This window comes from Mus musculus, chromosome 1, assembly GCF_000001635.26.
Source record: "Mus musculus strain C57BL/6J chromosome 1, GRCm38.p6 C57BL/6J".
Lineage (NCBI taxonomy): Eukaryota > Metazoa > Chordata > Mammalia > Rodentia > Muridae > Mus > Mus musculus.
Genome location: NC_000067.6, coordinates 39,339,401 through 39,352,628, shown reverse-complemented (window position 1 = coordinate 39,352,628; position 13,228 = coordinate 39,339,401). Strand labels below are relative to the sequence as shown.

Genomic DNA, 13,228 nt, shown 5'->3' with positions numbered 1-13,228 from the left:
TCATTCAGCCAAGTGTTTGAAGTCCTGCTGGGGAAATAAGAAAGAAATTAAAGGGATATAAGTAGGAAAATTGAAGTGAAATTATCCCAATGTGCGGGTGATGCAGCCATTTGATTTGAAGATTCTACCAGAAAACTCTTGGCTCTCAGAAATATGGTCAGCAAAGTAAGAGACACAAAATCATCAAAAAAAAAAAAAAAAAAAAAAAAAAAAAAAAAGAAAAAGAAAAAGAAAAAAGAAAGATGAGCACTTTTTCTACATGCAAAAAAATGTGTTTGTCAAGAAAGAAATCAGAGAGGAACCCCATTCATAACTTTAAAATGCTTACATAAAATAATTTCAAATCATTAAAAGTGACTAGTGATGAAACTAATCAAGAAGCTGAGAGACGTCTACAATGGAAATTTTAAGACACTGAAGAAAGAAGTTCAACATGGTACTAGAAGAAAAGAAAAAAACCTTCCCACACTCATGGGAAAATTTGAAAGTTAGCATTGTTATATTGGCCATATTATCAGAACTGATCTACAGATTCAACACAATCACCATAAAAATTCCAGTGTTGTTCTTAGAAATAGAAAAAATGTCCACAGATTAATATGAGACACAAAAGACCCAAAATAGCCAAAATAGTCCTTACCGGAAGAGCTATCATGGAAGCACCACAAAACCTGACTTCAAATTACACTATAGTGCCAAAGTAACAAAGAACAGCATTTCACTGGCAGAGAAACATGTGGAGCAAAGGAAACACAGGAGACAGATATAAACACACACAACCAAGCCAACTGAGTCTTCAACAAATGTGTCACAAATTAAACACTGGACAAAGGGCAGCATCCTCAAACAACAGTTCTGGCAAAGCTAGATTCTTTTTTTCACAAGTAGAGGAAGGAACTAGATCTATATTCTTCACCTTGAGTAAAATAAATTTAAAACTGATCAAAGATCGTTATTAGGAGCACTGGAACGCTGGATATGGGAGGAAAACATTTAAAGATACAGGCATGAGCAAGTACTGTCTGAAAGGGACCACAGGAAATAACCCCAGAATGGATAAATGGGATCGCATGATCCTAAAAAGTTTCTATGCAGAACCTACTTGGTGGAGTGGACATGAACCAGCAAGAGGGTGTGGATGGAGGACAGGCCGGGAAATTAGAGGACGAATAAGAACACACAGATGTAAGGAGATTTCACAACAAATCCCATTAATTCATATGCTAACTAAAAAAAAAATTGAAACAAAAATAGAATTTCTGTATGATCCAGGCATTCCACTTCTGGTTATATATTCAAAAGAAGTAAATGTATGTGCTCAAATAGATATTTGCATACCCATAGAAATATCATTCACAATAATAGCCAGAAGGCAGAATGAAGTCAAGGGTCCACTGATGAACACACCCATACAATGGAACACAGCACCACCTAGCACTGACACAAGCTAGGAGGGAAACCTGAAGACACTAAAGGGCAAACACTGTACAAGGTGCTCAAATAGCCAAAGTCACGGAAAGGCAGAGAGAGGGATGGTGACTTTCAGGAGCTGTTGGGGGAGGGGCTGGAGCTAGGGTACGCTTTCAGTCTAGGGAGATGAGGAGCTCTGGAAATGGAAGGTTGGGGAACACCTCAGATGCACTGGATGCAGCTGTACTGTGTACTTCAATGGTTATGATGGCAGATGTTATATATTATGTGTTATATAACAAATGTTACATTATGTATATTTTATTACAATAGCAGTAATAACACAATAAGATGTTGACCATGGTCCATTATCAAGAAACTATGGATGGTGTGATGGCTTGTATATGCTTGGCCCAGGGGGTACACTATTAGAAGGTGTGGCCTTGTTGGAGTAGGTGTGTCACTGTGGGTGTGGACTTTAAGACCCTCATCCTATCTGCACCATGCCTGTCTGGATGCTGCCATGTTCCCACCTTGATGATAATGGACTGAACCTCTGAACCTGTAAGCCAGCCCCAATTAAATGTTGTCCTTAAAATACTTGCATTGGTCATGGTGTCTGTTCACAGCAGTAAGACCCTAACTAAGACAGATGGTCTTTATGGGAAGGTCTGGAAGAACAGGGTAATGTTCAAAGACATTATAGCGAATTCCCTTCTGGGTTTGTGTTTTAGTGATGGCATTTCCCTGTATGAGGTCATCTGTAACAGGCTTTGGGGCTTCCAGACTTTCCCTACAGAGACCTCTGTGTGTATATGAGAGACAGCTCTTGATATCCTCTGGAGAACAGAGCTGTTAGGTCATGTCTGGAAGAGACAGTAGCATAGCAATGATTGGTTTGACCAAAAATAGCAGTTACAGCTGCTGGTGGGGAAAATATTGTGGGTTTTGCCTCATTCCTAGCAGGATTAAGCATCTCTGGAAACTGAGGTAACAAGCATCTTTCTTTCCACTTACTTGGAACATTTAGGAAGAACAAGCAAAATTCAAAACCAAAATCCAAACCCGCCTGCCTAATTGAGAACAGAAGCAGGGGATTTTAAAGATGGCTTCCCACAGGATCCATGACTGTGCGCGTTCTCAAACAGGGGCAAAGCGAGGAGGCCAAGTATTAATAGGACAGAGACAACAGAAAGGAGACCCCTTTCAGCCTAGAGATAACTTAGGCTAACAAGTTGTCTTGAAGATCCAGAACCAAGGGGTTTTGTGCTCTGGAGCCATTGAGCCCATGACTCTGCCACAGGTAACGTGTGGCCTTCTGGACCTGATTCTCTTAAAGCCCAGACTCTCCACTGGCTGAAGGGGAGAAAGGAAGCATCCCTAAGCTATAGATTTTTTATTGGGAGAAAAGGGAATCTTCGTAAGTACTCCCACGAGCTTAGGAACTGCTCAGTTATGCTATTACGGACTGCAGCGGGCAGAGAAAGAATTCTCAGGGAGGCTTTGCACAGCATGCTCCGTTAGCTAGCAGTGTCCTGATAAACTCAAACAGTGCTTACACCAAGAAGGATCATGTGATAGCCTCCCTTCTAAAGGCTGGGTGTGGTAGAGAACCCACCGGATATCCCAGCACACTAAGGCCAAGGCCAGAGAATCCTGTCTTGAAAGAGGAGGAAAATAGAAACCCAGAGGCTATTTTTTTAAAGCCTACTTTCTAGCAGCATTTAAATGATTTACCCCATGTCTCCAGTAACCCCGGTGCAATACTAATTAAAGCTGTGCATATCTACCCCTCAGTATGGATAGGAGGAAGAGAGACTGGGGGGAGACTGGGGGATACTCTGGCTTGAGTATGTTCCCCAAAGCCCATGTGTTAGATGGCAACCTAGCTTCCAAGCTCCTTGTTTATGGTATTTTTGGGTGGGGCTTTGGGAAGTAATCAGGACTGGATGAGGTCATTAGGGTGGGGCCCCCATGAGGATAGTAATGGTTTTATAAAAAGAATAGGAGAACTCAGAACACTGCTCTCCCTTCCCCCATGTCATGATGCAGCAAGAAGGATCTCACCAGATGCTGGACAGACGCCAGTACCATCTGCTTAGCCTTCCCATTATCTAGAACCAGGAGGCATAGAAAACCTTCATAGATTACCCAGTTATAACAACAGAAAATGCCCTGGGCCAGAAATGTGGGAGGAGGCTGTATCTTGGAGAGGGGAGGGAGGTCAAATTTGGTGCGTCTCCTGGTCTTGGGTTACAGTGCCAGAGGCATGGGGCAGGGAATCCCAGTGCATTCCATTTGTAAAGAACCAGCTGAAGGGAGCGAGCCCCAAGGAAGACGAAGGGGTCATGTCTATTCGGATGTTAGCTCGGATGAAGGCGTTGGGATCTGTATCTTTTAAAAAGCCCAAGGATGACTACAGCCTGGGAGGTGTCACTCTCTCCCTCAGCTCCTGTTTGGAGTGTGGAAGAGTAGAGGTCAGGTTTTTATCTATTTACATGAACATCAGTGAAAGGAAAGCACAGGGAAAGCCCCTCTGAAGGCTTGATCCTGCTTTTTGTAGAACATCCACAGTGAACCCGAAAGCTTGGAGTACTATTGTCAGAAACATCAGCTCCTGGAGCATCATTTTAAGAAAATGAAAGGGCCAGGCTCAGACCACTCCACCCAGGTGTCCGCCCCATTCCCACCTACTTGACTTGCCGTCCAGTTCTGCTGACTTCTGAGGGCTGCCTGGCATCGCAGGACCCAGGCATCATAGGCTGGATGGGCTGGCTCAGCAACAGCCTTTGAGAGAGAGAGAGAGAGAGAGAGAGAGAGAGAGAGAGAGAGAGAGAGAGAGAGAGAGAGAGAGAGAGAGATCAAGACATTGTAGTCAGGACTTGAGATGGCCAGTTCTCACTGTCACCTTGACACAGTCTGGAATCACCTGGAAGATAGTCTCAGTGAGGGATTGTCTATACTGTGTTGTGTGTTGGCCTATGGGCATATGAGAGACTGTCTTACTGTGTTGGCCTGTGGGCATATCCTGGGGGAGACTGTCTTAATCACTGCAGGAAGGGCCGGCCCACTGTGGGCAGCACCATTCTCTAGGCAGGGCTCGTGAAATGTGTAAGGGTAGTGTACTCAAGCCGAGCACAAGCGAGGAAAGCGAGCATGCACTTTGCTTTGCTCTTGACTGTGGATGTAATGTGACTCGATATTTGAAGTTCCTGCCTTGACTTTCCCCGCAATAATGAATATTAACCTGAAATTGTAAGCTGAATAAAATGCCGTCTTCACCCAATTTCCTGCTTGTTAGAGGATTTTATTACAGAAACATAAACGAAACTAGAACAGCACCCAAACTGTGCCTCTCAAAGGCAATTGAGCCACACAATGGGTCATGCCCATGACCTTCAGGATCCCAAGGTCTTCCTTGCTACCTCCTCAGCTGAGACCAACTGGGAAGCCTTGGACGTTTGCTGTGCAGAATGGAGAGATGAAGGGAAAGGGCAAGTGACCCCTTCCTGTCCTTTCAACAGCCTAGCATCATACCTGAGCTGCCGATCATGGCCGAAGTCAGGGCTGGGCTGGCACTGGCTGTCATCCTGAGGGGTGGGAGCAATCGTGGTGAGGCTCAGGCCAGGCGGGAGCACGGAAGCTGTACTGCTAAACTGGGATGGCAGGCTGCTCAGTGAACGGCCGCTGGCAGGCAGCAGCTGGGAACTTCTCATTGGCTTTGGACCCTGGAATATCATTTAACATGAGAGAGAGAGAGAGAGAGGGAGAGAGAGAGAGAGGGAGGGAGGGAGGGAAGGAGGGAGGGAGAGAGAGAGAGAGAGAAGAACTCATACCATCTCTCTAGGAAACCTCATAGAATTCCTATCTGCTGACTCTTGCCTCTCCTCTAAGTTAGGACCCACCAGCTGTGCAGTGAATTGTTTCTATTTTGAATATCTTCCCCATTGGATTGTAAGCACCTTGAAGATTCTTAAATTTTCATGGGCAGTGCCAGGCTCTCAGCAGAACTGAACCATTCATTGAACTAGGATTAATTTTTTTTTTCTTCACGGATTTTACTTAGTAAACCAAGAGCTCTTTGCTGTTTCTGCTCCTCGCTGGACCTGTCGGCCTCAGGACCTTTGCACATGCCAGCCAATCTTTCCTCCACTTGATGCTGATCCAGCTGACTCTCACCACCCGCTGTGGGCTTTGCTGAGATACAGTCCTCTCAGGGAGACCTCTTCTGATCATCTTAAATCTTCAACTCATCTGCGCACCGTTCCCACCCCACCCTCTGACATTCTCTGATGTGCACACATTTTTTCCCCTCTGTTCTCCCCATTGGAGCTGAGGGTTTTCTTTCCCATTCACGGTTCTCTCAGTGCTGGCCATGCAGGGAGCCTTCAGCAAATATCTGCTGACTCAAATCACGAGTGAACGAGGGGGTGGCCTGGCCCCGATTTTCTGGTTTTGTCTGTGATACTGATGGGCCGTTCCTACAATGACAACTCAAGGTTTTAGATTTTGACATTCACAACATCTTTTGGTATCTGAATTAACTCTGCCTCAGTTTGCTTTTCCAGAGCCCCGTGGGCTACTCCCAGCCTTCAGATGTTTGTTTTGTTTTGATGACCTTGTCAGATTAAAAGGCCATGTTTTTAGGCCAAATTCTTAATTTGCATAAAGATGGACTAAGCTTCCTGCTACACAGATTTATCATTTCAATAACCAATAAAAGTATTTGAAAAAGACACATATTGATCATTCACAGCTGTTCTCATCATCCCTAGATGACAACTATTTCCCCAGCACTGGTGCAGTATGGGGTGTGTAAATCATCTAGAGGGCTAAAGAGATGGCTCATTTAAGAGCACTGGCTGCTCTTCCAGAGGAAGAGCAATTCCCAGCACTTACATGGTGGCTCACAACCACCTGTAAATCCATGTCCAGGGTATCTGATACCCTCTCGTGTCTTCTGTGGGCACCAGGCCCATAGCGCGTAGACATACATGCAGGTAAAACACCCCTACACATAAAATTAACAAACAAACATCTAAAATGAATTAAAGTATTAGGGGGTCTGGAGTGTAGCACCGGGGTACAGTGCTTCCACGGCATGGGAGAAGTCCTGAGTCTGAACCCCCAGCGTCACTAAATGAGTAAGTAAATAAATTATATTGGAACACACACGTCTTGTGTAAATGCTGTACCATTTAATGCAAGGGAATCGAATCTCCTCAAGTTTTGGGCTCCAAGAGTGGGTTCACGCTATCCCCTGTGGATCTGGAGGAAGCCTTTATTTATCTGTCCACTAGATGACCCAGTTCCCGGATTCTGTACTGATAAGGAGCACAGTGAGGTCCACAACACTCCTCTTCCATTGATGCTCCCAGGGAACAGATACTCACTGGTGCCCTAGGAGCTGTGTGGACGCGAAGGCTGCTAGAGAAGCAGCGATCTGCCCGCTGTACTGCGATGTCCAAGAAGCAGGGGCTTAGGACCTTACTCTGCTCTGTTCGAGTATCTAGCTTTAACCATCAGCGCCGCTTCTCCCAGTACAAAGTGCAGGAGAGAATACAAATTGAACCTTCAAAAATGGCTTTACAGTAATAATTAAAGAAAAAGCCTACCACTGTATTCTTTCCCTAGTCCGGAGAAGGGCGTTTAGGTTTCTAGAATTTGACATCTGCCGGAGCCAAGTACATCTTAGCTGTAAGAGCGTGTCTACCCTAGTGGGAAGGACAGGAAGCAGAAGTGGGTACTGTACCTGGGCGGATATCACATTCGATTCTCGGAGCAGGTGCTGGTTTGTGACTTGGGTGGATGTGATCTGCCCCTGCAGTGGAGTGTTGACCACAAGCTGGGGCTGAGACGGTGCGGCGGGCCTTTGCTGCAGCTGCTGCTGAGCTGCTGGTCGCTGCGTACTGCTGAAGCTCAGGGACACAGCTGGCTGCTGCAGAAACATCTAAGGACAGAAGAGAAATGCCTGTGAAATCCCATTGTCGCTTCATCCCAGAGAGGAGGAAAAACACCCGGGATCCTCGACACAACTAAAAGCAATTCCCTGACTGAGCAGCAGGAGGTGTGCGCTTATGCTGCAGCCCGCACGAGCCAGCATACTAGATATAAGTGGCTGGGCCAGGCAGACATTGTCTCTGCCTTCCTGAGGACCACAGTGAGGTGACTTCAACTTGACCAAAGAGTCTTACATCTCGGCTTTCTTCGCACAGACCGATATCCTTCCAAAGTTCAAGTTGCCTCATCTGTGTCATATTAGAAGGGTGAGGAGACGCATCCTAGGAACAGAACGATCCGATAATATCCTAATGGTGGCATGGCGCCGTATGGCTCATGGTATACTCAGAGTGGGACTGGGTCTTATGCCCAACCTGAAATCTCTGCCCAGTGACCAGGGTTTGTACCCACAGTGCTCCTAGGCAACTTCAACCCAGGACTTGAGGAGATGGGACAGCCCTGCTTCCTTTGAGAAGGTGACTCAGCCTTCCAGATAGAGAAATAAGAGCAGAGAATGATCTATCACCCACATGCCTTAAAGTCACACTTGGTTTTATAATCATGATTTGTTACATAAGCTGTCTTAGACAGTTAAGGCTGCGGGTACCTTTATTAGTTCAAGAAAATGCTGAAATATTTGTGAGGACTCTGATTTAGTTCAAACAGTTTGTACCACACAAGGTTGATCCTCATGTCTGGGGGGTTCTCTCTCTAGACTCAGATCAAAACCACTTGGAAGAGGATTTCTTCTGTGCCAACTATAGATTGCCTTTTGTCAATATTTCCTAAACATATGTGTTATACTAAGTACTTACTTAGCACACACACTGTTGGAGGTATACAAACAATCTAGAGATGATTCAAAGCAGAGGTCACAACCTTTTAGCGTATCCAGGCCATACTGGACAAAAACGAATTGTCTTAGGCTACGTAAAGATGTCGAATAATGGTGGCCTGTTATTTTGAGGGGATGGGATGTTGTCATCTATAGAGTTCAAAAACCATGCAATCAAGTTACAAATACTCCCCCCCCCCAAACAACATTGTGCTGACCTTGAGAGTTCACAATATAGGCTGTGGATTGGACAGACTCGGTTTAAAGAATACAGGGGGATGTGGACCTGTTTTGTGCAATGCCATGTTGTATTATAAAAAGGTCTTGAAATCTGTATATTTTAGTATCTCTGGAGATTCTGGAATCAGTCTCATTGGACACCCGAAGTGCTACTAAATTTCATTTTAAATAGTTAAGTGTTTTAAATAGTTAAGTAACTGATTTTTTTTGACTTTTATGTTTTCTGTATTGAGTATATGGGGTGTCTGAAAGCTTCAGATTTTGAAATATTACATTGCCATTGGCTTTGTTCATTAATGTGGATTATCCACAGTTTGTTCACCATATAAACTAATTGGATGTGGCTTAAAAAGAAAATGCACCAAGCAAAATGCACCAAGTGCTGTCTTAAGGCCCAATTAGAGTTGCAAGTAGGAAAAAAAAATACGATTTACAAATTGAGTCTAAATGTTGAAGGAACAACTTTAATAATCTTAGTAATAACTTAACCAAAAGCATGCAAATATTTCTTTTAGCCAAAACTCTTGGGCATTGGAAACATGCGCTGATAGTCTGTATCATGGCTCCTGTTGTACCTGACCCATTCTAAGCTCCCAACTCTGCGGTCTTTGCAGAGGGAGGCTCTTCCTTTGTGGCACGTGGTAGATTTAGTTACAGTTTCTAACCAGGGCAGCACAACCATGTGCCCACCTGAGGGCAGCAGGCTCATGTTCCCTGAACGCCACAGGAGATGTGGGGAGGCAGGGATGAACCTGCACTCTGCACATACTGTGAGGAGCACCCAGAGGCCAGCTCACCCCATGTTCCATTCATAGATGAACCTGAGCCACAAGCCAATGATGCCAAGGTCAGCGGGGGTGGGGGTGGTGGTAGGGGGTGGTGGTGGGGGTGGTGCTGTGTTTCAGGGTTTGGACCGGATGTCTCATCCTCTCCAACAATCTTTCATACCTCATCCTAACCCAGAAACCTACAGCTGTGAAATGAAGGCTCTTGATTATTTTAAAGCAGTGGTTCTCAACCTGTGGGCCCTGACCAACTCCCCGGAGCCACCTAAGACCCCATTGGAAAACACCGAGACAGAGTCCTACTATGTAGCCCTATGTCGATCAGGCTGGCTTTGAACTCCCAGAGATCTGCATCCCAAATGCTCAGGTTACAGGAGTGTGGGAAGAAGCCTAGCAAGAAGAATTTCTGGGTTTCCCACATCTCAGATTCAGTACCCGCACCCTCGAGGGACAGTGTTTTATATGACTCCAGCTGTCCCTTAGCGTAAGCTTTCGGAACAGTATGTGGGTTAAACAGGATCTCTCAGCTTCGGCAAAAACTCATGTTCAAGCCAATTGCTATATTCCTTTGGGCAGGATATAGCTTGCTTGCTGACCAAGGGTCAAATTAATGCAAGATTCATTGTGGCAGGCATTATAGTTTGCCTCAAAGAAGACGCACTGAGTTCTGCATGCAGTCCCACCACTGAGAATAATCTTGGTCAATATTGATAACTTTCCCAGTGATTTGGTTTCCCCATTCTTATAATATTGACTGTGCTAGTTATGGTTACTATTGCTGCGATAATACACCATGGCCCAGAGCAAGCCTTAACTTCCCTACACGAGCCCTTTCACCCTAAGCCTTAAACTGCTACTGAGGCTGCACTTTCACCATGGCCTCTCATAGGCTTGCTTCATGGTGCCAAGCCTCGAGTTCTCTGCATGACCCCCTTCTATCCTGGGCCTTCATCTGCTATGGAGGCTGTACCTTCACCAATGGCTTCTCCTGGCTTCTCACAGTGGCAAGCCTCAGCTGCTCACGATGACCCCTCATGCCTTTAAAACCAGTATCAGCTGGGTGACTCTTAAACTACCAAGTTTAGCTGACTGTGTAAGGTACAACCTTGGCCACCTCTGGAACAAGCTTGTGTGTGCATGTGTGTGTGTATGTGTATGTGTGTATATGTGTGTGTATGTGTGTGTATGTGAGAGAGAGAGAGAGAGAGAGAGAGAGAGAGAGAGAGAGAGAGAGAGAGAGAGAGAGAGAGAGACTCAGGAAACACTTCCCAGAGGATTTCACCTCACTGCTGCTGCTCTCTTCCTAATCACTGCCAATTTCTCAGTCCCAGCTGACCAGCATCCAGCATTCCAGCAACAAAGTTTTCACTTTACTGTTTCTGGCCTCTTGTTAATCACAGCCAAGTTTTCAGCTCCAGCTGACGGGACACCACAGACTCTCCACTCAAAAGGCCCTGTAGAGTCCTTGCTTCTCCCAGAAACCTCACAAGTCAGGCCTCTCCCCCTGCACGTCTCTCAACATTCTCACCTCGGAAGCTCCCGCAGAATAGCCCATCAAGCTTTGAAGACTCAATGACTTTTCTAATCCCAAATCCCAAAGTCCTTCCACGATCCTTCCAAAACCGCACGCTCAGCTCCGTCACAGCAGTACCCACATCCTGCTACCCCATAGCATTGCTGTGATGAAACACCACGGCCAACTGCAAGCTGGGATTAAGAGTTTATCTGGCTTATGCTTCCACGTCACTGTTCATCAACGAAGGAAGTCAGGACAGGAACTCAGACAGAATAGGAGGCAGGAGCTATAGTGGCCACGGAGTGGTGCTGCTTACTGGCTTGCTCCTCATGGTGTGCCCAGCCTGTGTTCCTTGAGAACCCAGGGCTTCCAGCCTTGGAGTAGCCTCAACTACAAGGGGCTGAGCCCTCCTCCATCAATCACTAATTAAGAAGGGCTTGCCTACAGCCTGATCTTATGGAGGCATCTTCTCAACTGAGGTTCCCTTTTTTCAGATGGCTTTTGCTTGTGTCAAATCAACATAAAACTGTCCAGGAAAGAGTCATGAAGTCAGCACATGTTAAGTAGGTAAGGTGAAACAAATGTGGAAGGAGCGCTACATTGTGGCATTATTCTTAAAGTGAGAGAAAGAGATCTTCCCCTTTTGACTGTGGGTACAGAGATCTGCTAAAGGAGTGAATGGAAAAACACTCAGACAAACAAACAAAAGAATGAAACTTCTTGCTCAAACTGTCTCTGCTCTTGTCATGGAGCTAATGGTTTGATATGTTATGCTGTCCCAACTGTGTGTGGCCTCTAAGGAATAAAAAACCTGTTGTCTTTATCCTCCTCCTCTCCCAGTGCTCCAACGAGTGAGACATACATATCTGGACAGCTGGCTGGCTGGCTGCTAGGCTAGAATGATGGCTGTCTCAAAGAGCCAATCAAGGAACATGTTACTTACTACGGCTGCAGGTGTCCTTATAGGCATTCATTTGAATAACCAGCAGAGGGCACACGTGCTCAAAAAAGCACGAGGCCACTCTCTCGTGACCGGGAGGACCTCAGCACACCTTCACCTGGGAGCAAACATCAAATATCCCAGAGAACTTCCTCCTAACCTAATTTTAAAAGACTGCACTAGCGCACACTTCAGTTCTGAACCAATGAAGTAAGCCCACTGAACTGCAGTAAACGACCCTGGCTGGGTAGGGAATCCTGGTTTGCATCTGGGCATACATGTCTGTGCCTCCGTTTTACCAACAGCGAAGAATTTCTTGGATTTCTCAAAAGCCGACCTCAAAAGGTTATAGAAAACACGCAAACAGAAAACAAGACAGTCCCTCAAAACAAGTAAGAAACGTATGCTAGAACAAATAGATCCCACTTAAATATACTTTTCCACTATTCACACCTGCAGACTTTACACCTCATTGGTGTCATTACAGGACACACAGAAATCACTAATATGGAGACACTACAAAAAAGTCGGTACAATACGGCATCATTGCCCGGCTTCGGCAAACTGCCAATGTGTCATCCTTATCTCTTGTCTTTCCTCTCTGGTGGTGTGTGTGCAGAAGTAAGGATGGGGAAGGGGGATTAGGGGGTGTGGGGGGCTGGGGAAAGGCTGGGGAGGCTAGAATAATTTCCACTTGCTTAAATTTTTACAGTTGAATCAGTTTTTTTTTCTTTTTTCAAGGATCACATTTTGGTAGGAGTTTTTAGGATGTATTTAAGTCTTGTGAAAAACAAGAAGCCAGGCTTCGGGGAGGAGACGTTCTCTGGTTTGATTGTCTGTGGATCTCCGTGTTCTTTTTGGAAAATTCCACTTTGAAGATAAGTGCAGAGGAATAAACACAGATAAGGCTTGGCATCTACAGGGGAGCTGTGCACCAGGGGGGTTAGCACCCACAGGGCAGGTATTCATGTGTGTGTGTGTGTTTAGCATCTGTAGGGGAGCTATGCACCAGGGGGTTAAGCATCCACAGGGCAGGTAGTCATGGGGGTGGGATGGGGTGGGGGTTAGCATTCACAGGGGAGCTGTGCACCAGGGGGTTTAGCTTCCACTGGGAGCTGTGCATCCAACAGCTTGGCATGCACAGGGAGCTGTATGCCGAGGGTGTAGCATCTATAGGCAGCTGTACAATGAGGACTTAGAATCCACTGGGGAGATGTACACACTGAGGGCGTGGTTTCCATGCAGAAGCTGTAGGCTAAGGAGGCCACTTTCTCTCGACTGTAGTGCCTCAGCTCAGCTTGGCTCCTGTGCACCTTTCACCTTTGCCCCAGAGCAAACATCAAACATCTCAGAGAACTTCCTCGCAGCCTAATTCTAAAAGAACTCACTAGCACACACTGGGACATAGATTCTGCAAGGGAGGTGTGCACTGGGGGCGGGTGGGGGGCTTGGCTCCCACACGGGGCTGTGTGCAATGGAGATTTTACATTGCATAGGAACAT

At 45.9% G+C, this 13,228-nt stretch overlaps 1 protein-coding gene across 2 annotated transcripts in view; it reads right to left on the bottom strand.

Annotated features, from left to right (window-relative positions):
• The window catches only part of Npas2 (neuronal PAS domain protein 2), a 169,539-nt gene that overhangs the window by 10,612 nt on the left and 145,699 nt on the right, over positions 1-13,228 (bottom strand). For both annotated transcript variants that reach the window (XM_011238452.3, NM_008719.2), the window contains exons 17-19: positions 7,163-7,360; positions 4,948-5,138; positions 4,105-4,197 (exon numbers count right to left, since the gene is read on the bottom strand). In XM_011238452.3, the coding sequence (XP_011236754.1) occupies positions 4,105-4,197; positions 4,948-5,138; positions 7,163-7,360 (482 nt within the window). The remainder of the gene's footprint in view (positions 1-4,104; positions 4,198-4,947; positions 5,139-7,162; positions 7,361-13,228) is intronic.